The following is a 24292-nucleotide window of genomic DNA, read 5'->3' as shown; positions in this document are numbered from 1 at the left end:
CAAAATTATACTATAGCTTCCCTATCTCAGCTGAACTACATAAAGGTGTTGTTTTTTTGGTTTTTTACAAAGTCAAACTATGACAACCTTGCTCCCAGGGTCTCTCTCTCCCTGCAGAACAAGGTTGAAACTATGAATGCCCAATTCCCTCTATGAGACAGCTTCAAATAGCAGCTCTCGATAACATGTGCTATTAATTTGACTTGTTCAGTTAGTTATTTCATTTCAAAAACTATTTAGTTGCTATGAAAACATTAAGCATGTGTACTTTGCAAATTCAAATTCTTCCTCATCAGTTGCCAATTTAGTGCATTGTTTACAGTGACAAGTGTATTACTTTTTACATTAAGTGTGTAATTTCTTATCACTTAATTACTACACATAAAATAATGTTACAGTTTCATTTATGATTGATCATTAAATGATTTCTTTTAACATTCAATGTTCTGTAGTTATACCATAAGCCAGAGTGTCATTAATATTCTATACCATTATACCTTAAATTTATTAAAGTACCACATAAATGCAAACATAAGCCCAGCTGGTTTTTGCTTAGTTGTGTCAAACAAAAAGTCTCTACTCTTCTCTAAAGGCAAATAAAACACTTCTATTCTTTCTCCTTCGTGAAGATTTCCGCCACCTTCACTCACACACATCTCATCTGTTACTTCAGCAAAGAAAAATGTCTGCAAAGCACCGGTACTTCCTACTCCCCCACGGAATGACACAACTTCTTGAAGGTTTTTCTCTGGAACATCATAGCCACATTCTTCAAGGATTTCTTGTTTCATTAAACTTGCCAGGCTTGTGTTTTTATCAATTATTCCAGCGCAGAGTTCATAAGTAACTCCTTCACTAAAAGGAGCAGTAATAGGAAGTGATGAGTCTTCAGCTGCTATGGAAACAGCACTGCCGTCAGTTGAGACTTTCTTGTGAAGATTTCTGTTAATGTGCATGTAAACAGCTGAAAGGGAAAAACAGTAGCCAAAAACTTCCATTACTAACTAACTGCAGCATTACCCCCAGCCTAAGAACGTTCGCGCTCCTTCCTTTTCTCCCTACCCCTTAGAAAAGCCTGATACTCAGGTTACCTAAGAACACAATTCAGTGACACTGGTCTGGGCTCGAACCCGGATTTCTCAATCCAGAGTCCAGTACTTAAACCATTGGGCTACAGTGCCTCCCACAGCGACATGGGCAACGATGAATAAAAGGTATAATAATTATTACATACAACAAAATTAACTGTGTACAATAGTGTTGTATCTTTCACAAAATTAATATGTAACAGTAACGTGAGACTCTTTGAGACAAACGACCAAGACCAAATCAGCAACAGAAAAGATGAATATTTACACGGTAGAGTATGTTTACTTTCAATTACCTGGTCTAAACTGCTTCACAAGAATGAATGATTGTCTTGTAGTATTGAATAAGAGGGCACATACACTGTAGAAAAATAAACACATTCAAAATTTAATATTCAGTTATAAACTTTCTCAATTTTATCTTGTGTGATTTTTAAGTTTTAATTGATATATTCTTTCTTTCTTCATTAAGTTAAGAAATGTTGATTTGAATTATTTTGCAATCATGCAAGCCCAATAATATAATTATTATAAATTATGTGCGTACTAAGTGGATGTGCAAGATGAAATTACCCTTGTGAATTACTTCTATAAACATAAATTTCTACTTTCTACTTTTATTCTACTAAATTTCTACTTCATGTATAGTTTAGCTAAAAAAAATTTTCACGTACCTATCATGGACTTTTAGATAGTCCCATTTTCTCTCCCGACCATTCTATGCATAAAAAGACATGATTGCAAATATAATCTGTCTGTAACTCTCTTAGCCACAAGGCTGATCAACATCAAACTTCTCCTCACAGTTTTAATAAATAAACATTGAAAAAGTCATGAGAATCTAGAAATGATCACCAAAGATAAATTTGCTTTAATTTTAAGCAAATTCTCATAACTAGTACAGTAGAAATGTATGGAGAACAGTAAGGAGAATTTGAGTGTTGACTATGGAGCTTACAGGTTCAAGTCCCACTAGTGATCAGCATGCAGTGAAAGCCTGTGATCTAATAGCTGACTGGTCTCCTTCGCAGCCGCTATTTGGGATGTCATGCAATGCTTCCCCCCGCAAAGAAACCACAAAGACAATGGGAAAAGAATGTTGTTTGGATGTGAGTAGCCACTTCTTTGGAAGGAGTGTTGCGTGACATCCCAAATAGCGGTCACAGAGGAGACTAATAGCTGACATGCATACTCAGTTCATCTCTGTTCAAGAGACCTCTGGATGTTGAACTTGAAAAATTCTGTACTGGTGATGTACCTATAATAAAGAACCATGTATTGTCTGATTGGCTGTTGATTGGTTAAAATACAATGTTTATCTGCTTTGATCGCTTTCTGCATCGAGTTTACTCTTGTGTTTACTGCTCAATTTTACTGTAAAATTTCTGTTTTGGGAAACTGTCAGTAACCTGTCAGTAGCTTGTCAGTAACCTGTCGACCGACAGTTGGTTACAGGGAGCTGTTCTTCACAATTACCGTTTGGTTTGGAATTTCAGCATGTAACAATCAATCAGAGATGTGTATTGCTACATCATCAGTAAAAAAATACTCGCATTCTTTTAGATCGAATTTCAAAGACCCTTGAGATAGGGAGGAACTGAGTGTGCAGAAATACAGTTGAACCCCGGTAACTCGAACTCTGAAGGGAAACGAAAAACAGTTCGAGTTAGCGGGGTTTTTGAGTTAACCGAGTAAAAGTGACTGAAAAGTGGGTCCAAGGGAAATGGAAGTTAGATCAAGTTAGCGGGGTTGTTCGAGTTATCCGAGTTCGAGTTACCGGGGTTCTACAGTATCTGTAAAACTGCCATTGTGGTTATGGTTTTTTGCTGTGTTGATGATAAATACTGAGAACTGGTGCCATGAAGTACACAGTGCATGCATGTTTATAAGTTTTAAAATAAAAGATAACCTGTGATCAGGCCAATTATTTGCACCCCTACATTCTGTTTACACTCTCTTTACTGTATGTGGGCAGCGTGACCACGTTACAACAAAGAGTAATTAAAAATAGAACATCATAGGGCACTTAAATGACTAGCCTGATCGTGGGTGAAATGAAAGAATGTCAAAGGACATACTCATCGTGTTCCTTGACATAGTCCCATTCTCTGAGCAGACCATTCTTTTTTGTAAAAACAGAAAAAATAATTCATGAGAAGGCTACAGATTAGTTTGTAAAGTCTTCTTCACAGCCGTTTATACTTGGGTTGTCACGCAATCCTTAGTATCGGTGGGGACGAGTGTTGCGTGACCCAACTTCATAAAAGGGCTCAACGGAACTATTGGAGGGGCAAAATAAAACGATGCACTCTAAAAACAAAGAGTAAAAACAAAAGAAATAGAGGGACTGATTGAACTTGGCTACTATTTGAATACTTTAAACAAGAATAGGCACTTTTTGACTCGTTCTACCCGCAGAACAAGGCACACAAAATTCTGAAAATTACATACTACTTATTAACCAAGAGTGAGGTCATTACAGGGGAATCTCAGACCGAGGCCTTGATGTATTGACCGAGCGACAGTGAGGTCAATACATCAAGGTCGAGGTTAATAAGTTATTTATTATATGGCCTTTACGCACTATTCAAAAAAGAGTTAATCAAGAGAAAAAACACTGGAGGTAAAACTCGCTCACGCTCTCTGTGGCTCTCTTCGTCGCTCATACTCTCTGCTCATACTAAAGAAGTATCGGTATGCTTACAGTACCGCTCAAATGTAAGTTACCACCGTCTCGCGTTTCGTTTCTCTCGAGAAGTTTCTCGTTTCTCGCGAGTGCACTGCAAGTACCAAAGTTTCGCCTTCTGTTGCATTTATTTAACTGTCAAGTGAGACTTCACCGACATTCTCTTTTTGTGTGGATAAAGCAGGATAAAATTTCGCGCGTGAATCGGTGGCGGCACGCTCGTCTTTACATGTTTATAGTATTTACTTCTCCCGGACTTCTTCATGGTTATAACTTCTTTGTGTACTTAACTAGAAAGTATTTTTCTTTAATTTAAATGATTTATACATGTAATTGCAGCAAAACGTCTTGACTTGGCCAAAAACGTATTTCGAAGCGAAACTGAATCGAGCCATGGTAGTTTCACTTTGCCGATCGATCGATCGGCGGCGCTCGCTTCGAACGCTTTCTTTACATTTGTCTGAATCGTTGGTGGCACGCACGTCTTGAAATGTTTTACAGAAATATCAAATGACTCACTCGTGTGTTAAACAAGAAATTATTTGTTTTTTTCACCTAAACAAGTCATAGTTTTCAGTTATTGAAAAGATAGTTATATTTTGTCGGCATTTTTTGTTGTTTTTGCCCACTCGCTAGTAGCTTTTACTCACAACTCAAATAAACGGCATGCAGTGCATGCAGAAGCGATGACGTTTCAGAAAGGGTCTAACATAATTTTGAATTTTTATTATTATTATTTATTTTTTGTCATAAACTCAACGTAAATAAAAGTAGCCGACACCTTGTACGTGATAAAGACTGTTATCAAATTGTAGTGTACATTGTTTAAACCTAAGAAGCAATGTTGGTGATTGTCTAAATAGCATAGTTAGGATCTGATGGAATTCAAATAAATACAGTAGTTATGAATGCACAGGCCAAGGATGCAATGTCAATAATACATTTTCTTCGTAGATTTGCTCAATTGAACAACAGTAGATTGGGTTAAATTGTAGTGTGTCAAACGGTCTCTTGCTCACAGCGGCCCTGTATTTTATAGAATTAGAAATTTCTGTCTACTGAATCTTATAGATGCCACCATATAAAATTTAGTCTCTTTCGTTTATACATTGTGGTGTTCCATTCTGACTGCACGGGAGTATTTTACTTTTGAGTTCTATGCGGCGATTTGTTGTTTAGTTAAACTTGTTTTCTGTTCGATTGCGCGAAAAGGACAAAAAGACAAAAGGACAAAAATATCCTGCCGGTCGGCTGCCTGCATAAAGCGATAATAATACATTTTCTTCGTAGATTTGCTCAATTGAACAACAGTAGATTGCGTTATATTGTAGTGTGTGACTTCCGATAAATGACACACGATACGCGGGAGCTAGCTTTTCAGCTGCGAGAAAGGTCAAACGGTCTCTTGCTCACAGTGGCCCTGTATTTTATAAGAATTTGAAATTTCTGTCTACTAAATCTAATAGATGCCATCATATAAAATTTAGTCTCTTTCGTTTATACATTGTGGTGTTCCATTCTGACTGCACGGGAGTATTTTGCTTTTGAGTTTTACGCGGCGATTTCTTGTTAAGTTAAACTTGATTTCTGTTCGATCGCGCGAAAACGACAAAAAGACAAAAAGATCCTGCCGGTCGGCTCCCTGCATAAAGCGATGACGTCGTCAGCTATACGTCATCACTTAAAAACCGTCGAGCCGAGAAAAATTTCCATAGTGCCCGATCATTACAAGAAAATAATGCCCGCTCAGCAGCCAATCAGAGCGCGCGTACTATTGTAGCCATATAATAAATGAGGCTAAAAGTTCAAGCACACGCTGGCCGGCATTTGGAGCCCTAGAATATGCCAGAATATACAGCCCCCGACGCCTGGATTTCTACACATTCTCGACTACGCTTCATTCATAAATAGAAGATTACAAAGACTAATGAATTTAAAAAAGCGTAAGCTTTATATTCAATGCATGTCTAACCTGTTTGAATACAACTCTTGACGGCTGAATGAAACGAGAGTCCACACACGGCACAACCTGCATCTCGGAAATCTCAAGTCCTTCCATCTTCTTCAGACAACGGGTAAATACAAATCTAACACTTACGTTTATCACTTGGCTTACACTTAGCGATGATAATGATAAAAATAAAATTTTACCCGGTCGTAAAGATGCAGTTGCCATCAAACTCAGTCTTCCCCAGGATCTTCTCGGTCGTCATAAATGGGCCGAAACTGGACCGGATTTGGGCCTTGCAGATTTGGTCCCAATAGAATAAGTCCCTCTTTTCCCGGGACCCTCTTATCATGACGTCTCATTTGACAATTGGTGGGGCTTGGTGGGGCTGTTATTTTAGAACAATCGCTATATAGTGATCTCACAAAGAGGGGGTCCTATAACTTCACGGGAATATTTAAACATAGTCAACATCTGTGCTAAGTTTGAGGAGATGATTTTTAACAAGCAATTATGCGCAATTTTTTGGCGGATCTATTGTTATACCAATTTTCCTGTTTAGACTGTTTAGACCTGTTTACGCCTGATGGTCTCAAGGCTCGAGAAGAAGGCTACCGATTTTAGAACAAAAACTGACATGCAGTATAGGTGTTTACAATTTTTACGTTTCAAAGTCATCGACAAACGTCACGAGTGTTTAGTAGCGATCGAATCTCCGAACTGATCGCAAAAGAGTTAACAAAAAAGAATTTTAGGAATTATAATAATGTAAAATCTTTGTTTTCTCCTAGATAGCCCGTATGCAAATCCGATCTCGACTCGTGACAATTACTGACCGATTCTGCTCATGCTATCGTAACTTGTACATTACGTACGTTTTGTTAGATCTACTGGCTTCGTATGTACCTCTTTCCTGGTTAAAGGTAAGTAATTAAATTAAGTTACATGTAACTTTCGTCCCTGTCATTTTTTTAGACCATAACTTGAAAAATTACTTTAAACAACACTATTCTCTGATTTTCCTAATGCAAACTTGCTTTATCTCTTCAGTTGTCTTTTGTGTAAATGATTTTTAGAATCTCTTGTTCGACACATGGAAACAGGAACACAATACTAAGTTATCCTTAAAATTTGGGCGTCTTCAAGTTCTTTTGTGAAAGTTTAACCGCAGAAATGTACTTAATCTCACTTATAATACAATAGCCGTATGATACGTCACCAGTTGATAAATTGACATGTCCTGTTTCACTTTGTGTCAGTGAGAGCAAGTGAGTGTAGCAAGAAGGCTCATTGCAAAGAAAGAGATAAACTTTGAAGGTAGGGATCATATTTGGTGTTAGTTCCAGACATACTTCTCTAAGTTTTAGCTTAATTATTTTTGAGTGCATCACTATTCCGCCCAACTACAGAACATAAAATTTTCGGATTCGTTCAAGGGTAACTTAGCTCTCTTTGAATATCAAAAGTACGAATTTTATGTTATGTTTCTTTTCTGGAATCATTCGCTTTTAATTTCCTTGCCAACTGTGTCGTTGTATGGCTACTTCAGAGAAATCAAGGATATATCCATTTTCTTACCTAAGACTTAACCTTACACAACAGTTATATGTACAAGTTACTTGCCAAATGCTGGTCTGTTATCCACGTTATGTAAAGAGTCAATCGAACTAGACATTCCATGTTTCGCTGAATCAAGGCGGCGGAGCAGGGGGTGGGGGGGGGGGGGATGGGTGTAGCTCCCCAAACGAAATTTTGGTGGGGCTGAGCCTCCCCAAGGTTTAGGTGCCGCAAATATCGCGAGCCCAGCGTAAAATTTGGTTTATCAAGATATTTTGTCTCATCTTCAAAACTTCCTTGGAAGTCTTCGGGAAATTTCGTTTATTTTCGGAAAAGTTCGGGAAATGATCGGAAACGTTCGTATGGCCTTCGAACAACAATCGGAGAATCTTCGGAATTCTTCAATATAGAAACTGCCCAGAAAACAAAAAAGTTGCTAGAACGAAAAAAGTTGCTGCAACCGAAAACCCGCCGAGTATTTTTGGGTCAGTCTTAGCCTCCCCACGTTCCAAAACGCTCCGCCGCCTCTGTGAATCAATATCGACTAAACTTTGTCAACAAAGTGCTCAAGCTCATTGTTAACATAATATAACCGCAAAGGTAATTAAAATCAGGACATTACGAAATAATGTCACGGTGGCAAATAAATTGGACTTCACAATATTGAACCAAACATCGACAGACAAGTAACACAGCAAAAGAAGCTGATTTTTAATCGGTTTATAAGCTCTGTTTTGCTTAAAACAATGTGATGTAAATTGCGAAATTTCCTTATTTTCAAGAAGTGTTTAACAGAATCGCTTTTTAAACCATTTGTGTGTTTTCGTTTCAAATGGATGGTTAGTTGCGTCCTTGAAGAAAAATTCTAAATGTGTCTTTTGGGACCTCTACTGTACAGCGAGCTTACCTTTGTCAACAATATTATTGTAATGTTTAACCAGGGGCAATAAAGAAACTTGTACTGAAAAAAAATCCTGGAAAATAATTGACTGAACCAGAGTTAATAGAAAGGAATATTATAATAATTCAAACTTCCTGTTTTGATCCAAGAAAACAACGGTATGCAAATTGGACTGATCTCGTGATAATTGCTGACCATACTGCGAAACGGCCACACGTTCTGTTCATGCTATCAAACGTAAATCTACTGGCCTCGTGTGTGCTGCTTTCTTGGCTAAAGGTGAGTGTAAACTTCTGTCTCCAAGTAAGTATTCTTCTGTCTTTGATTTGAATCGATTACACTGTACCAGGTCTGTACCATAATACTTTGTTTATAAAGAGATTCTGTCGAATATTTTAGACATTTTACCCTCGATTTACGTATCTTTGTTTAGGACTGGCGCATGCAATAACCGTTTACACAAAAAAATAAATTGTACTGAAGACAGTCTGTCATAACTTTTATAATAATGCGAATTTCATAAGTCAAAAACAATTATACTACATTAATCATATGCATGTTTTGTAATCAAGACTGGCACTGATCTTATTTTTGAAATATTTTCCCCGTTTGAGTTTTGGAGTTTTTGTTTTGGTCACGTGAGTTTTTTGCGTTCGGCTTTGTTATAATTCAAAGTTTCAAAGAAATTTGAGAAAGCTGTAAATGGTAGCTGATATCGTCACTGTAACTCTTACAATTGATGAGTTCTGGATTTGTTTAGGCTGCGTTGTTTAGTTATTGGTTGGCGTTTACTTTGTATAAGTCGCCGGTTCTCGGTGTACTTAGTTAATGCAATTCAGTTGTCTTTAAAAGGAATTTTAGAATCTCTTGTTCAACACATGGAAATAGGAACACAATCCTAAGTTATCCTTCAAATTTGGGCGTCTTCAAGTTCTTTTGTGATAGTTTAACCACAGAAATGCCCTTAGTCATCACTTATAATACAATAGCCGTATGATACGTCACCAGTTGATAAATTGACATGCCCTGTTTCACTTCGTGACAGTGAGAGCAAGTGAGGAGTGTAGCACGAAGGCTCGTTGCAAAGAAATTAAAGAGATAAACTTTGAAGGTAGGGATATTATTTGGTGATAGTTCCAGACATACTTCTCTAAGGTTTAGCTCTTGAGTGCATCACTATTCCGCCCAACTACAGAACGTTAATTTTTTTAATTCGTTTAAGGGTAACTCAGCTCTTTGAATATCAAAAGTACCAATTTTATGTTATGTTTCTTTTCTGGAATCATTGTTTTAATGTCTTTGCCAACTGTGTCGTCGTATGGCTACTTCAGAGAAATCAAGGATATTTCCATTTTCTTACCTAAGACGTAACCTTACACAACAGCTATATGTACAAGTTACTTGCCAAATGCTGGTCTGTTATCCACGTTATGTAAAGAGTCAATCGAACCATGAGACAGTTCATGTTCCGCTGAAGCAATATCGACTAAACTTTGTCAACAAAGTGCTCAAGCTCATTGTTAACATAATATAACCGCAAAGGTATTAAAAACAGGACATTACGAAATAATGTCACGATGGCAAATAAATTGGTCTTCACAATATTGAACCAAACATCGACAGACGAGTATAACACAGCAAAAGAAACTGATTTTTAATCGGTTTGTAAGTTGTGTTTTCCTCAAACGATGTGATGTAAATTGCGAAATATCCTTATTTTCAAAAACTGTTTAACAGAATCGTTTTAACCATTTGTGCGTTTTCGTTTCAACTGCATGGTTAGTTGCGTCCTTGAGAATAATTCTAAATCTGTCTTTTGGGACCTATACTGTACAGTGAGCTTACCTTTGTCAACAATATTATTGTAATGACACACATATAAGATGAGGGTTCTGGCGCAGCAGTTTAAGCGGTTTTTCCCCGAAACTCGGCTCCCATTCTCACCTCGTTTCGGGGAAAAAACCGCTTAAACTGCTGCGGCCAGAACCCTCATCTTATATGTGTGTAACGCAAACAGCATAAAAATGAAGCGCGTGACTTCGCGGTCCAGTGAAGCGGATGTGACACAGAAAATATTTTTATTGAAGAAATGTCTGCACTGACTATATACAAAAGTGCGCCAGAATTATTTCCTATTGAACAAGTATCATCACAAGTGTATATGCCAAAATGGCAGCCGCAAGATATTCGTCCGATGTTCTGCAAACGTTTTACGGCCCAATAAACATAAGCTTACCTCCATCGCTGGCAGAGGAGTCAACAATTAACAGCAGTTGTTCGAGAGCTTTATCATGGCGCACTTTTTCTTCAAGTGCAGCTTTGTCACCCCCGCCGAGCGCCCTCGCAAGACAATTGCCACCGATAAAAGCAGCGGCGTTTAAAACAGCCCCACCAACCATAATCGCGATACTTGCCATGGTGTTATATATCAGAGTCTTTTTTTTCAAATCATTAATTTCAGGCGCTTGTGGGGAGGGTTTTTGGTCCTCGAGGTACTATTTGAGCGCAATGCTGCCCGCCATGACGGCAGTGAACTTCGCGTAGTTCATCGCACTGCCTCTGGGGTCAGAGGTAAAATTCTCTTTTACAACCTTTTTTGCGACCCAGTCGAGGCCGGCGGCGAAACCAGTGAGAGTAGCCGCGTCTATGATGGTCTTAACAAGCTTGTTGTCGGACGTAGTAGCGTTTGATAGTATAGCAATATATACAAAAGTTTCAAACAAAATTTAATCTGTTTCTTCTGCGTCCGTGTCATATAAGGTGGCATTCAAAGGGTCGCGGACTGTATGAAAAACCTTTACGTTGAAGTCGTACCATATCAGCCCGATACCGAAAATGACAGCGGAAGAGAGAAGAACTTGGGGAACGTCAACTTTCTTCATGTTAATATGATGAGAGGTGTCCTTTTATAATCCATATGTCTTACACCTTTAGGCTGTGTAGCGCGAGCAGGTTGTGGCTCAACACGCGCAGGTTCAGGCGTTTTTTTTTTTGCTGAATACGGTCTTGAGCACTTCACGTTTGTAATAAAGCCCGACTAATGAAACGATTAAGCTGCCAAGAGCAAGCCATTGGGTGGTGCTGAGACTGCTATTTTTTTTTCCGCTACACTTTGGGCTTTCGTCTTCTGTAGTCGGGGCTGGCTCAGGGGCCGCGGTGGTGGCTTTCGCCTTGTTGTTTGCGATAATGCTTTCAGCCTCAGCTATTTTTTTTTCTGTTCTTTGCGGGTCAGCCGCCTTTTTTCAGCAACCAATTTGCCTGCAGCCACACGCTTGGGATTTTTTGCGCGCTGCGTGGTTGCAGTTGTAGTTGGAGTTGTCGCTTGCTGTGTGATATCGACCTGTGAATTTGCTGTCTGGGACTCGCCCTGCGAATGCGCGCTCTCGGATTGTTCGGTAGACATGTTGCAACAAAGGTGTATGTTAAGCAAATATAATAATGCTTGGCAATTATTCAAAATTTGTTTGCAATTATTCAACAGTTGGTGAGGATTGCTCAGCGATTACTCAAAATTTGTTTGCAATTATTCAGCAGTTGGTGAGGATTGCTCAGGTATTTCTTCCAATTTTGCTTCGTCCTTTCTCTCCAAATGCGAGTTAAAATGAATGGGTTTTGTGGTAATCAGCGCCGCGTTGGCCGCAGCAAGAAACTATCCGCACTTCAAAGCAAGGCTGTCGGCCAGATTGGAGAGCTCTATGTTTTATGATGTAGTCGTTTCTGAGTTCTTTTTGATAAGCGTCGATGCCTTTGATGTTAACGGACATTCCGACCACTTTGGTTACAAGAACAATGCAGCTGTCGATCAAACTTGCTGTTGTCTTTGAGCCCACGTATGTCTCGTACCTTTTGGTGTATTTCTCGACATCTTTGTCGCTCAGTCGCTTTACCTGCTCATGTGTTAACTACACTCCGGTAGCCTCTTTGGCTTTACGTGTAGATACCAGCACGGCCAGCTGCTCACGAAGAGCAGTAATGTCAGGTCCGGGGGCGGTTAAGCTGGTTAAGTCTGGCACAATACTACCAGCTGGCCCGCTCGACGGCTCGGCTTGAAGTAGGTTCATAACTTCTGCTAACACGACCTCTTCTTCAGCCATTGTGTAATTAGCAACAATATATACAGCTTTATTTTTTTAAATTCAAATATGACTTAACCCCGTAGGGGTGGCGAAGCGAGAACACAAGATAAGAGAACTTTCGCTCTTTCAGCTTTGAAATCAGACCTTTGTACTCATCGTGGGAGAGTTCGCCGGCGTAATCATCAAAGATTGACTTCGTGGTTTTGGCCGAGGGAGTGTAAAATAGAACGATAGCCGTCACGTTCTCCCGGAAGGAAGGTGTGATGCTGGTTATCTTCTGGGTCAGCACCCAAACGCTGATGCCGATATGTCGAGCAGAAAAGCCAAGATTCACCAGCTGGCCTGAGCGCCCTTTCCTGAGCGCCCTTGGAGGCTGCGCAGTCATCGAGGATTATAAGCGTGTTGGTGCCCTCGAAAAACCAGCTCACGAGTTTCAACCAATTTTCCACATCGTGCTGCTCGCATATTATCACAAACATTCGTGGATCATTTTCACCAATTCGGTGGTAGGTCTTGTTGTGCGCGAATGTCGGGCAGATGAGCACGATGTAGTCGAATTTGCCGCGGAAAGGGCCGTAGATCTGGTCCACCACAAACCTCGATTTGCCTGAATTTGTCGGGCCCACAATGAGAGCGTTGAAGGGTATCTTGCTTGGGTCCATGTTTATATTAAGTACAACACAGATTCTAACTGTCTGTTAATTATGTTCATGTGAGCGTCGCTGATGACGTAAATGTGGCAGTTCACATTACCTGAGTCGCTTGCATTCCTCTCGAGTTCCAGCTGGACTCCATCTTTTGTGTTGACAAGTCGTGTGCCGTTTTCGTGTATTGCATGATCTGCCATGGATCGCAAATCAATCAGCAGTCCGAACTTATTGTCGGTATAAAATTTTGTTGCATTCATGTGCTGTGTTTTATTTTTTCCTTTGACCTCCTCCCAAATATCAATTCCTTCAAGTCCGTTGTTGTACAGCATGTTCGGTGAGCCGTTGACTGTTACGCTGACTTTTGTCAGGTCTGGATTTAAGTACGTTTCTGACTTCCTTGTACCAGCAATATGGGGCTCGACAAATAGGAGCAAGATGCCTTTCAGAGACCTTCTCTGTGGGTTGACTCTTAGATTCAGCCTTGTGTCAGTGCCTTTTGCGAATGTCACCACTTCACGTTCGCGCTTCATCTGCCAGTGTATTGCTGCGTATCATCTCGTACTCCAGCTGAATGTTTATCAGCTTGTATTTCAGTTTTGATGGATCGGAGCCTCTAACAACCTGTGAGGCCGGCGCAAGTTTCAGTTCAAAAACAAGATAATTGAAGAGAGCCTGTGGATAAAATGCCCCGTGGTCGGTTAGAATCTGGTGGTCAAGCCGGATCCTGTATTTTGTGCCGTAAATCTCGCTCAGTTTGTTTTCTGCGTCTTCGCCGGATGTTTTCTTGTCACCAGCATTTGAGCGAATTTTGTTGAGGACCTCACTCTGAATGCCATCAAGCAACATGTTGTGTCGCTCCTCCTTCGATAGGAAAAGTATATCTCAGATATCTTGTAAATGTCAAAACCTACTGTGTCCTGCAGGACAGTGCCTGCATACTTCACGATCAGTTTGTCAACGAGAGATCGGCTGACGTTATCAACAAGAAGGTTGTTGACATGGCGTCCACTCAAATTGATGTTGAAGCGCAGCGCCAGTGAGCCAGCCCGGGGGGGGGGGGGTACTCCCATATATGGGCTATATAGGTATGTGCCGCCCGATAGGGTATGGTTTTTGAGGTTCTCAGTCCTTAAATAGGGTATCAATTTTGCTCCTTTTGGCAATGTGTTCCCGGTGTGATCCTTAGATAGGGTACCTAAATTCTATCAGCTAAAATAAACGCCCAGCTAAACGTAAAAAGGCATCCGTTCAAGCGTTAGTAAAGCGATTTTGATTTTATAAAGATTTGTGTTTTGCCGTGCGCGGTTAGCCGTTATTTGCGTCGTCACGGAACGCTTCTCCTTCCCTTGAATAGGGTGTCATTTTTCAGTTTTGGGCCTTAAAAAGGGTATCAATTTTCGCTTTCTTTATCCTTAAATAGGATCAGGGTTTAAGAACCTTGGCGGCACACCCCTATCCGAAATTTATGGGAGTACCCCCCCCCCCCGGGTGAGCCAGGCACGATGACTTCGTTTTCGTTCAGCTTGGGCACCGAGACATACAGCGTTTCCTCCGGATTTACCTCCGTGCGATCAAAAGTTTTACGCTTGACAGCGCGCTCGGCTTTCACTGCGCCGAGACTTTTCTCATTGTGCGTTGGCCGAAGGTTTGCTTGCACAGCCATGTTTATCATACGAGCATAATTAAATGTTAAATTGAAAATTAAATCGAAAATATAATTACGCAATGGCAGAAGGCGGTGGTCATTTTGGATACGAGGACACTGCTTTAGACCGAGATCTTGACCATGACGTTCATGATGATAAAGATGATGATGATAAACAAGAAGTCGACACAACCCGCCGGTCGATGAATCCACACCGAACAACACGAAATGCAAACAATGCAGCACGAACAGAGCGGGCTGTCAGACACCTCCTACGAAGAAACACTTTTGCTTGGCAGTGCGCAATTAATGAACGAAAGGGTATGGAATGCTCTAAAAAGGGTGTTTCCAAAAAGCTCATCAACAAATCTTGAAGCCTCTTACAGTCTAAAGGGCAGATTACAAGTAAAAATGGTCGGATCTGGTAAAAAAATTATATGACCTTTTCACCACAAAAAGGAGTACAGGTGAACAGCAGCTAAATCCAAATATTTCAAAAGAAATCAGAAGGGAACTTGGTCAGATGTCAGAAGATTCCCTTTAAAGGTAGAATGAAAATATAAGAGAGGATCTCGAAAGATATAATGAAAATATAAGAGATAAGAGCCAAAGATTAATAGAATCTGAAAAACAACTTCAAGAGGCCCAAAAACTCGCATCGGAAAAAGAAAAATCCGCCCGAAAATTGCAAGATCTGAGAAATAGATTAGAGCAAACTCAAGCAAGAATCACCCAGCTTCAAGATGAACTGGTTCAAATCTTGAAAATGAGGCAGAACTGCGCAGACTGCAGCAACTAAAAAAAGATTATCAAAAAGATCTTGAAAGCGCAAAAAAAGAGGTGTCGGCTCTCGATAAACAAGTAAAAAGCATGGCCAAAGAAAAAGAAAAGGTTGACCGACTCAGGGCAAGCCTCGCGGCCAAAAAGAGAGAAAGAAACACCCTGGAAAAAAGGCTCAACACCACAAGAACGTTGGATGAGCTGAAAGAGTTGAAAGAGCAAGAAGCCGAGATGCAACGCCAAAACGAGGAAGATAGGGAAGTTATCAACGATGAAAACGCCTCCTCCACGGAAAAACAAGCCGCGGAAGAAACAGTTGCGGAAAGAACTGCGGAGCTCCTGCGTTTGCAAACGCAGACTGCGGAAAGAGAAAGGGAGCTTCCACTTCGTGAGAGGATCAAAGAGATCTTCAAAAAATATGGCGTGACAGTGACAGCAATCTTTCTTGCTGCTGGTGTCACGATTGGTGCTGTAATTGGTGCCATTACCAACTCTTTGAAGGCCACTGGCAAAGCGTTGGGAAAAGGCTTGACAAATGTTGGCTGAAAGGTGGCATCAGCTCTGTCAGTGCTCATTGGCTCGATTGTGAGCTTTCTTTTCAAAGCCGCGGGTCAAGCCATCGGTTTTCTGGCTGACCACACCTGGCTGCTTATCCTTGCTGTGGTAGCCTTCCTTGTTGAAAAATACATAAAAAAGCGCCGTTAACGTATTAGGGTGTAAATCAAAGCTGCAGCTCCCACGGCGCCAACAGCGACAGCTGCTTTGTTAATTTCATGTGTCTCACTGCCAGAGCCACTGCCGGCAGGCTTGCCGGCGTCAGGCTCTGTGGCTTCTTGGCCCGCAGGTGATCAGTTAGTTCTGCAGCATGTGTTGGATCTTTTTTTGATTCAGCTGTTGCCGCTTTGTGAATTGGGTTAGAAGGGTGGCTGTTTGGCTGGTTAATTTTCGATTTCCCACCAGCCATGAGTTGAAGAGCCGCTTTTTTGTGCTTATATTAACTCCGTTGTTTATTCCAAGCTTTATGCCTTGCACGGCTTGTTTAAGCTGGTTGTTGTGTCCAGCCGTGCTTTCTGTATTTATCAACATTCTCGCGGGCATCAGCCAGGCCCCCGGACACACGGCAAGGTTGAGCCTCACCTTTGCCTCGTCAATGGCAAGTTGGTAGCGTTGTACCGACTTCGCAAGATCTGGCTGCCTTATTGCATCCTCTACCAAGACAAGGAACTCACTTTGCGCTTCCTTTGCGCGTCCACCTGAGCCAAGTATGCTGCTTCTAACGTTGACCTGAGAACCTAAAACGCAATAAACAAAAGCCTCGATTGATTGGTTTATTCGCGACAAACCAACAACGCATCATCTGGTTCAATGTAGTAAATCAGGATACCTTTGGTTGCTGCTCCACCTTCGTCGCTGAATAAATTGTAACCAGGATAATCAGCTCCAGAATTAGTTGGCCCTCTGTTGATGACATAGATATAAACGTCGCCCAATCCGTTGTTTGCTCCTCTTGTCAAACGAAAATCGCTTGACGGGTCAACACCGAACTCAGCGCATATTCTTTTCTAGGAAGCCACGTCGTACTTGTTGTCGTACACATTCGGCGGCAAACTCAGATTTAAGTGATCTTTGTCGCAAATCTCTCGACTAATACCACAGCCCGTTGTCGCACACCAGACAGCAAAGTTAAGCTGCTGCGGCCAGTAGCTCACATTAGGATCGGCAAGCCATTTTATTGACTCTTTTCCTGTGGTATGTTTAAGTTTAGTTTTTTAAAATCCCTCTCTGAATTTTGTCGTAAAGTATTCGTCGGCTGTAGCGTATATGTTCACTTCTCCGTTGAGAATTTTTTCAAACTTGGTGCTGGGTCGTGAAAGCCAACCGCGGGAATAGGCAAAGATGAGCCTTTTCTTCCGCTTGGTGTCAGCTGTTGTGGAAAGCCGCCTGAAGACTGAGTCAACCCGAGCGCTTTTTTTCATATCTTCACTCCAATATTTGCTGTCCGAGCCAAAAACATTTAACAAATGGCCAGGGCCTACCTTATAGTAAATGTCGGCTGTCGCTGTATGGTTGTATGCGAACTCAACCTGTGCAACAAATTTGCTCTTGTCTGCGTTTGGGTATTTATTCAGTAAAGGTGCCGACGCCTTTTCTTGTGCTGCAGTAGCAATTTTATCAACTTGCGGTGTTTGCATCCATTTCATGAGAGCCTGCATTTTGCATATTTGAAGAAAGATATATTTTTAATACGAATAACAATGGTCGTGCCCACTGTTGTTGCGTCCTCAAACCCCCTGTATAATTTGACCAACCAATTCCACGACCTCAGTTCATAAAATTATTGTCATGTAATCTCTCTAACTTTTTTTGATGAACATAAAAGCCGGTTGATGTGCCATTTTTAGCTGGTCATTACACTCTCGAAAGGTTGGCGAGTGAATTTAAAACTAATTTTTACAAACATCGTATTGAATTGCCCACAGATGATAATACACCACTTGGTCAGCTTGTAATCACAAATGCTCAGTTTAAAAAAATAATTATCGATCTTAATATGTCTAATTTACTACTAGGAATCAATCAGTAATGTTTCGCATTTGGGAGCTAGAACTTATATAAAAAGATTAAACTCTCCCACAACTTATTTCATGCATTGCGATTTAGTTGACAGAGAACAGAACCTTTTTAATGGTTAACCATCTACTGTTTTTGCTTGTTTTAACTCCCGAGGAAAAGCTTACGAAAAAATTCATTACCAAAACACATATCTTAATATCTCGCGTGCCGTGTCTTCTGATAAATTTGTAAACAGCTTGACTATTTCCGTTAGAGACGACCGTGCGACCTGTTCAATTTCAATAATTTTCCTATTTACTTCGAATAAGAAATAAATTAACAGATCAATTGAAAAATAAATATGTCTTTCATATACAATGTCTTCAGTAAACGTATTACCAAGCGCACCTGCCAAGATCGAAACACGACTCTATCCAAGCCTCCCCGCAACAACAAATGCGGAGAATTTCCGGCTAACTGAAATAAGTAAAATTGAAAAAGAAATATCTGATGAGGTTTTTTTTTTTAATTTTTTTTTTATTCTGCATTTGACACAACAATTACAAAACATACTAAAATAACTAACAGTATCGACAATTCACATGAAGCGCGTCTACATTGTCCATTATAACCGTTGAACGTACTAACAATACTACAAAACTAGAATAATTACTAACAAAAAAATAAGTTACAATGATATACGCCACTTACATTAAAGTTACTTACAGAAGAATAGATTACCTACAAATAACTTACGATCAGAGATAAATATGAAAGTGATAAATGATCGTCGCAGTGAATTTCCAATTTAAGCAATTGGAATAAAGAAGCCTGAAAAAAATTCAGGGCTTCAACGGGATTCGAACCCGTGACCTCCGCGATACCGGTGCGATGCTCTACCAACTGAGCTATTGAAGCCACACATTGGGAGCGAGGTCAATTGTGAGTTCATATTTTCCCGTGAGAGGAGTGAAATGATGTAATGTATATGAAATGATTCATATATGAACTGCGGATGTATATGAAAGTGATAAATGATCGTCGCAGTGAATTTCCAATTTAAGCAATTGGAATAAAGAAGCCTGAAAAAAAATTCAGGGCTTCAACGGGATTCGAACCCGTGACCTCCGCGATACCGGTGCGATGCTCTACCAACTGAGCTATTGAAGCCACACATTGGGAGCGAGGTAAATCATTTATCACTTTTATATACATCCGCAGTTCATATATGAATCATTTCATATACATTACATCATTTCACTCCTCTCACGGGAAAATATGAACTCACAATTGACCTCGCTCCCAATGTGTGGCTTCAATAGCTCAGTTGGTAGAGCATCGCACCGGTATCGCGGAGGTCACGGGTTCGAATCCCGTTGAAGCCCTGAATTTTTTTTCAGGCTTCTTTATTCCAATTGCTTAAATTGGAAATTCACTGCGACGATCATTTATCACTTTCATATACATCCGCAGTTCATATATGAATCATTTCATATACATTACATCAGAGATAAATATATAGTTAGCTTACGATAACAACTCTACAAAATACAATGATGACGAACACACTTATATATTAACTAACAGTACCGAGATTATTTACTTATAGATTATTCACATGAAAGATACAAACGCGATTACATTGCTCACAAAAATTAATACTAACAATACTACAAAGCTTGAATATTAAGAGATACAACAGATAGGAGAATATCTTAATTATCTTTGTGCTTTAAACAATGTAAAAAGAAGAAAGAAAAGGAAAAAAGACAGTTACAGTTGTCATGCTGTTCAAATAGTTCAAATAATTGCCCCCGCAGGGTTTGGCCCAGAGGCCAAACCCGAGGAGGCATCCTTGGAGTCCCCGCGTATATATCCATGCCTCTTTATGATGTCCATTTTTTGGTGAGATTTTTCCGTATACCGAGTCAAATCTCGACTCAACAGCGAGGAGCGCAAAGTGGTCATGGGAAAAAGCGCGCAAAGTGGTCATGGGAAGGCTCGCCTCGTGGTTGAGGGCTTTCATCCGCCATCTTGTGTGAAAGAACGTAAGTTGTTTTCCCACTTAAAAGAAGAAGTTTGCATTGGCAAATCTTTTAGTCTTCCAGTTTATGGTGTCCTTACCTCATATTCTTCACGTTTACCTTCATAGGTCCTTTTATTCATGAAGAACCAGCGTGTTAAATGGATAACAACAACTTTACGATCGTTCGACCGAGCACGCAATGCCTGGAACATTTTTACGGTACCCAGGCCACCCGAGCCAGTGTTTTGCAACAAAATGCGAAGTGAAAGGCCGACTGCAGGTTGTACTTTTCTGTTTATTTTAGCCATCCCGAGAACTCGTTTTGCTGGCTAACATGCGTATACACAATTTGTGTATTATTTGGCTACTTCCACTTTATTATCCATGCCTTACGATTGATATGTGAACCAGTTTATGCATCAGTCAATTGAAACCCCTGCCCCCCAACCCCCGGGACTTACCGGGGAATTAAACATTTACCAAGTGTTAAAACCCGGCTTATTTCCCCGCCCTAGGGGCCAGGACGTCTGTTAAAAGCCCCGCATAGCGGGGGCATTCGAATCGACTTTCAGGAAAAAACCGGACAAAAATCTTGATTTCGTTGCACAAGTTGAAAAATCTATTTCTTTCATTTATTGTCCATATATAGTTATGAGGTAGGAAAGAAACCTGATGTAGTTTGTTTTCGCCAAAACCTATTAAAAATTGTTTTTCGTGGTCAGAGACACAAATTTGTCAAATTTCAAACCCGAAATTAGCCATTATGAACACGCCTGCCGGAAGACCCATAATAACGGGGTGTGATTGCCCTACAGAACGTATTTCAGCTTTCGTTGACCATCTACTTCAGCCGATAGCACAGCGACAAGCTTTCGTGCGACAGACTTTAATAACTTCATTGAGAAGATTACACTGCCATGCCTAAACAGCCTAAAAAAAGCCTTCCTTGTCTCGTTAACACGAAGAATTTCATCAAGGAAACCCTCCCGTAACTAACAGGTTTTTAAGAGAGATGTTCAGTGTGATCTTTCAAGAAAGCTCGTTCCAATTCAGTGGAAAAGGTTATCTTTAAGCACATCAAACAGCCATGGGCACGAAAATCGCCGCAGTTTCTGCTGTCATCTTCACGGCCAAAATAAAAAACGAAATACTCAGACAAGTAGCAATAAGCCTATCCTTTGGAAACGATTAATTGACGACGTCTTTTAAACTGACGTGGGACACAAGAAGAGACAAAATAGAAGAATTTCTTCTAAAGGCAAACAGCTTTCACCCAACGATATAATTCACTGCTGAAATCTCAGAAACAGAAACTACTTTCTTGGAGACGATAGTGTACAAAGGTGGCAGATTTCAAGTTCAAGGAGTCTATTTTTATCGTCCAAACACATTTAATACAAACCCAGGCGTCACGAAAGGCTTTATCAAGGGAGAAGCGTGGAGACTTCTTAGAACGGATTTCTCAGAACGAACATTTTGAGAAAAACATTTAGTCCTTTATGTTAAATCCCGGCTGCCGTCCCCGCTTCAGGTGATCGCGTGCTGTTAAATCACCGCTCCACGGCCCCGGTCTACTGCCTTTTTGTTAAATCCACCGCCCACCGGGGCTAACGCGCCGTTAAAAGTGCGTTAAATCCCGGCTTTGGACGCGTTAAATCCCCGCTAAGTCCCGGGGGTCGGGGGGCTGGGGTTTCAATTGACTGATGCATTATGGAAGCAAGAACGTGGACATTGCGCATGAAAACTTGAATTCTTGAAAGAAAGGCAAGAGTTCCAGTTGACCTACAGACCCATAATATTATAGGTAACAAAATTTAAAATTATTGTAGTTTGAAAAGCTTTATTGATAAGCTCAAGTAACGTAAATGTCACACTAACAGTCCAAACAGCGAGAACTCGATCTTATATAGGTAACAAAGTTTAAAATTATTGTAGTTTGAAAAGCCTTATTGATAAGCTCAAGTAAAGTAAATGTCACACTAACAGTCCAAACAGCGAGAACTCGATCTTGTAAAAACAGTAAAAAACGCGCCAATCTCTGAGGCCGCCTCCTCACCGACAACTGAAATTAAAGTTTTTCTTTATTAGCGCATTGAGGACTTTTTTCACTGTGTTTTTCTTATATTTAGATAATTTTTTAAGACTTACAAATTTCTTGTCTTGTACTTTTGTCGTGGTTCGGAAAAAAGCAAGTGGCATTTTCGAGGAGAGTGTGCCGGAGATCACTCAATCGTAACACGCGCGATCAAAATAATCCGATTTGAAATGTTGAAATTTGACCCGCAAAATTCGTGATATTAGCCCAGTTTTGAAAATTATAATAAACAAGGATCTTTTGGATGAAATGTTCCGTCTTTTCTTTAGCCTGTTGTTTCCAGTTAGGGCCTTAAAAAAAAATGGAAATCCGGGCGGGAGGGGGGTCCTTGAGCTTGGAAACGGGAGGGGGGTCTAGCGATCTGGCAAATCCGGGCGGGAGGGGGGGTCAAAAACTTTTGCCATCCGTCGGCGGGGTGTGTATTTTTTTCTGGAATAACCCATTACCAATAAAAGTTGAACGTTCAGTTTAGACCCTTAATTGTTTTCCAGTCATCCATGTATTCTACAACAATAAATCACAACACTTTTACAATCACAGATGTCTAAGCTAGCGGGGGTACTGTAGTGACAGCTATTACTAGTAATAATGCCATCTACGTGACTAACAAAAAGAGGAAATTACATAAATTAATTTGGGATTAGTACCCACTTTTTTTTAAAATAATCTTTCTTTTTGATCTTACTTTCCGTTTCATATTTAATGGCAATTTTAGTACGAAATCCTTGAATTGTGGGTTGAATTTGGCATCTTCTGCAGTCCCATATAAGTAGTTTTCCAATGATTATAAAATAGTTCAGTAAGTTGAGTAAAGGGCATGGTTTGGATAATATTCCAAATAAAACATCTTGGAGGGAAAGATGAACCTGCTGATTTGAGATTTGGTGCCAGTAACCTTGAAACTCACTCCAGAATCGTTTAACAAAGGAGAATTGATAAAGAAGGTGGTACAAGGTTTCCGGTTCTGCCTTGCAAAATGAACATAGGTCGTCTGTTTTAAAGCCTATTTTGTGTAATTTTGAATTAGTGTATAGAATAGAGTTGAGCACTTTGAATTGAAATCCTTTTACATAAGATTCAGGTACAACAGAGTGTGGCAGACTAAAGATTTGTCTCAGCTGATCGATAGAAAAGTTAAAATCGTTCTGCAGTTTGTTTATGATATTAGGAAATTGTGCTATTTTGCGAACAAGAAGTGAGTAATAGTCTTTTGATTTCTTTTTTTTGACGTCAAAGATGTTGTCGTCAATAAAGAAGGATAGAGGAGCTAAAGATGGACAGGAAATAATATTCTTTAAAAAGGGCGGTATAGAATGGCGAAGGCCAGCCCATTGCAAATAACTAATATTGATTATCTTGTCTGACCAGTGGCTGAGTGCATCGTTTATATTTGAATCAAAATGTAGGTCTTGGATACGAATCACTCCCGCCTCAAAATACTTTTTGTAGAAGACTGGTCTTTTTTCAATACGAATTTCCTTATTATTCCAAATAATATTTTGCCAATCTCGTTGAGAGGCAAAGGAATCACGAAACTCCGACCACCAAGAGAGCATTTCACTGTAGAACTGAGAGAAGATGTTGTAATCCTTTATATCATAGTTACAATTTAAAAAGAAAAACCCTCCCATGGGATCCAGCAAGTGGTTTAGATATGATTTCCATGTTCCGTTGTTGTCATTAAATATGCGTTTTATCCATGCCAGCCTTAAAGACTTGATCATGCAATTTAAATCAATCATTTTTAAACCACCTTCCTCGTATTTATTTATTGCCGAAACTCGGGTGACCTTATCCGTTCCATTCCATAAAAATTTGAACAACAGTTGATTCAATTCTTTCACTAATTCTTTAGGTGTAGGCAGTACCGAGCAAACATAAACAAATTTTGGAATAAGAAAGGATTTGATGATTGTAACCTTGCCGTACACAGATAAACCTCTAGAGGACCAGATGTTGATAAGTTTTTTAATACTATCCAAACGTTCAATGAAATTCTTTTCTTTTAATAGTTTTGGGTCGTACGTGAAGTACACCCCCAGTGCTTTAATTGGCTCGTTAGGTCATTTAATGCCAAACGGTTGTGCTTTGTTTTCTTTTGATGAACCAATCCACATACCCTCGGTTTTTGTGTTATTGATCTTGAGGCCTGAGATATTCTTAAAAAGGTCTAATACTTGAAATAGTACTTTGGCCGAGCTAGTGTCGGCGAGCATTGCTGTTGTGTCATCTGCGTATTGTAATAGTTTTGTCTCTTCCTTGCCAATAGAGATACCCTTTATAGCTG

At 40.1% G+C, this 24292-nt stretch overlaps 2 protein-coding genes across 3 annotated transcripts in view; one reads left to right on the top strand and one right to left on the bottom strand.

The window, feature by feature from the left end:
• Nucleotides 1–298: 298 nt before the first annotated feature.
• Nucleotides 299–6104, bottom strand: LOC144634265 (uridine diphosphate glucose pyrophosphatase NUDT14-like). Of its 2 annotated transcripts, none has more exons than XM_078493170.1 (4): nt 5747–6104; nt 3167–3210; nt 1385–1449; nt 299–964 (listed from the first exon to the last, which is right to left on the bottom strand). In XM_078493170.1, exons 1-4 carry the CDS (start codon nt 5948–5950, stop codon nt 492–494), a joined length of 786 nt encoding a protein of 261 aa, XP_078349296.1. In that variant the 5' UTR covers nt 5951–6104; the 3' UTR covers nt 299–491. The 2 variants fall into 2 exon arrangements, with proteins under 2 accessions (XP_078349296.1, XP_078349295.1); XM_078493169.1 differs by lacking the exon at nt 3167–3210 and adding an exon at nt 1763–1806.
• A 737-nt stretch (nt 6105–6841) lies between these two features.
• LOC144635158 (uncharacterized) overlaps nt 6842–24292 on the top strand; it is a 39880-nt gene continuing 22429 nt past the window's right edge. The window contains exons 1-3 of the mRNA XM_078494217.1: nt 6842–7039; nt 8330–8459; nt 9226–9291. The gene's annotated coding sequence lies outside the window, so the exon portion shown is untranslated. The remainder of the gene's footprint in view (nt 7040–8329; nt 8460–9225; nt 9292–24292) is intronic.

This window comes from Oculina patagonica, chromosome 13 (genome assembly GCF_052425735.1).
Source record: "Oculina patagonica isolate OP01 chromosome 13, crgOcupat, whole genome shotgun sequence".
NCBI classification, from domain to species: Eukaryota; Metazoa; Cnidaria; class Anthozoa; order Scleractinia; family Oculinidae; genus Oculina; species Oculina patagonica.
Note: the sequence above shows the minus strand (reverse complement) of the source record. Positions and strands in the feature narration are given on the sequence as shown.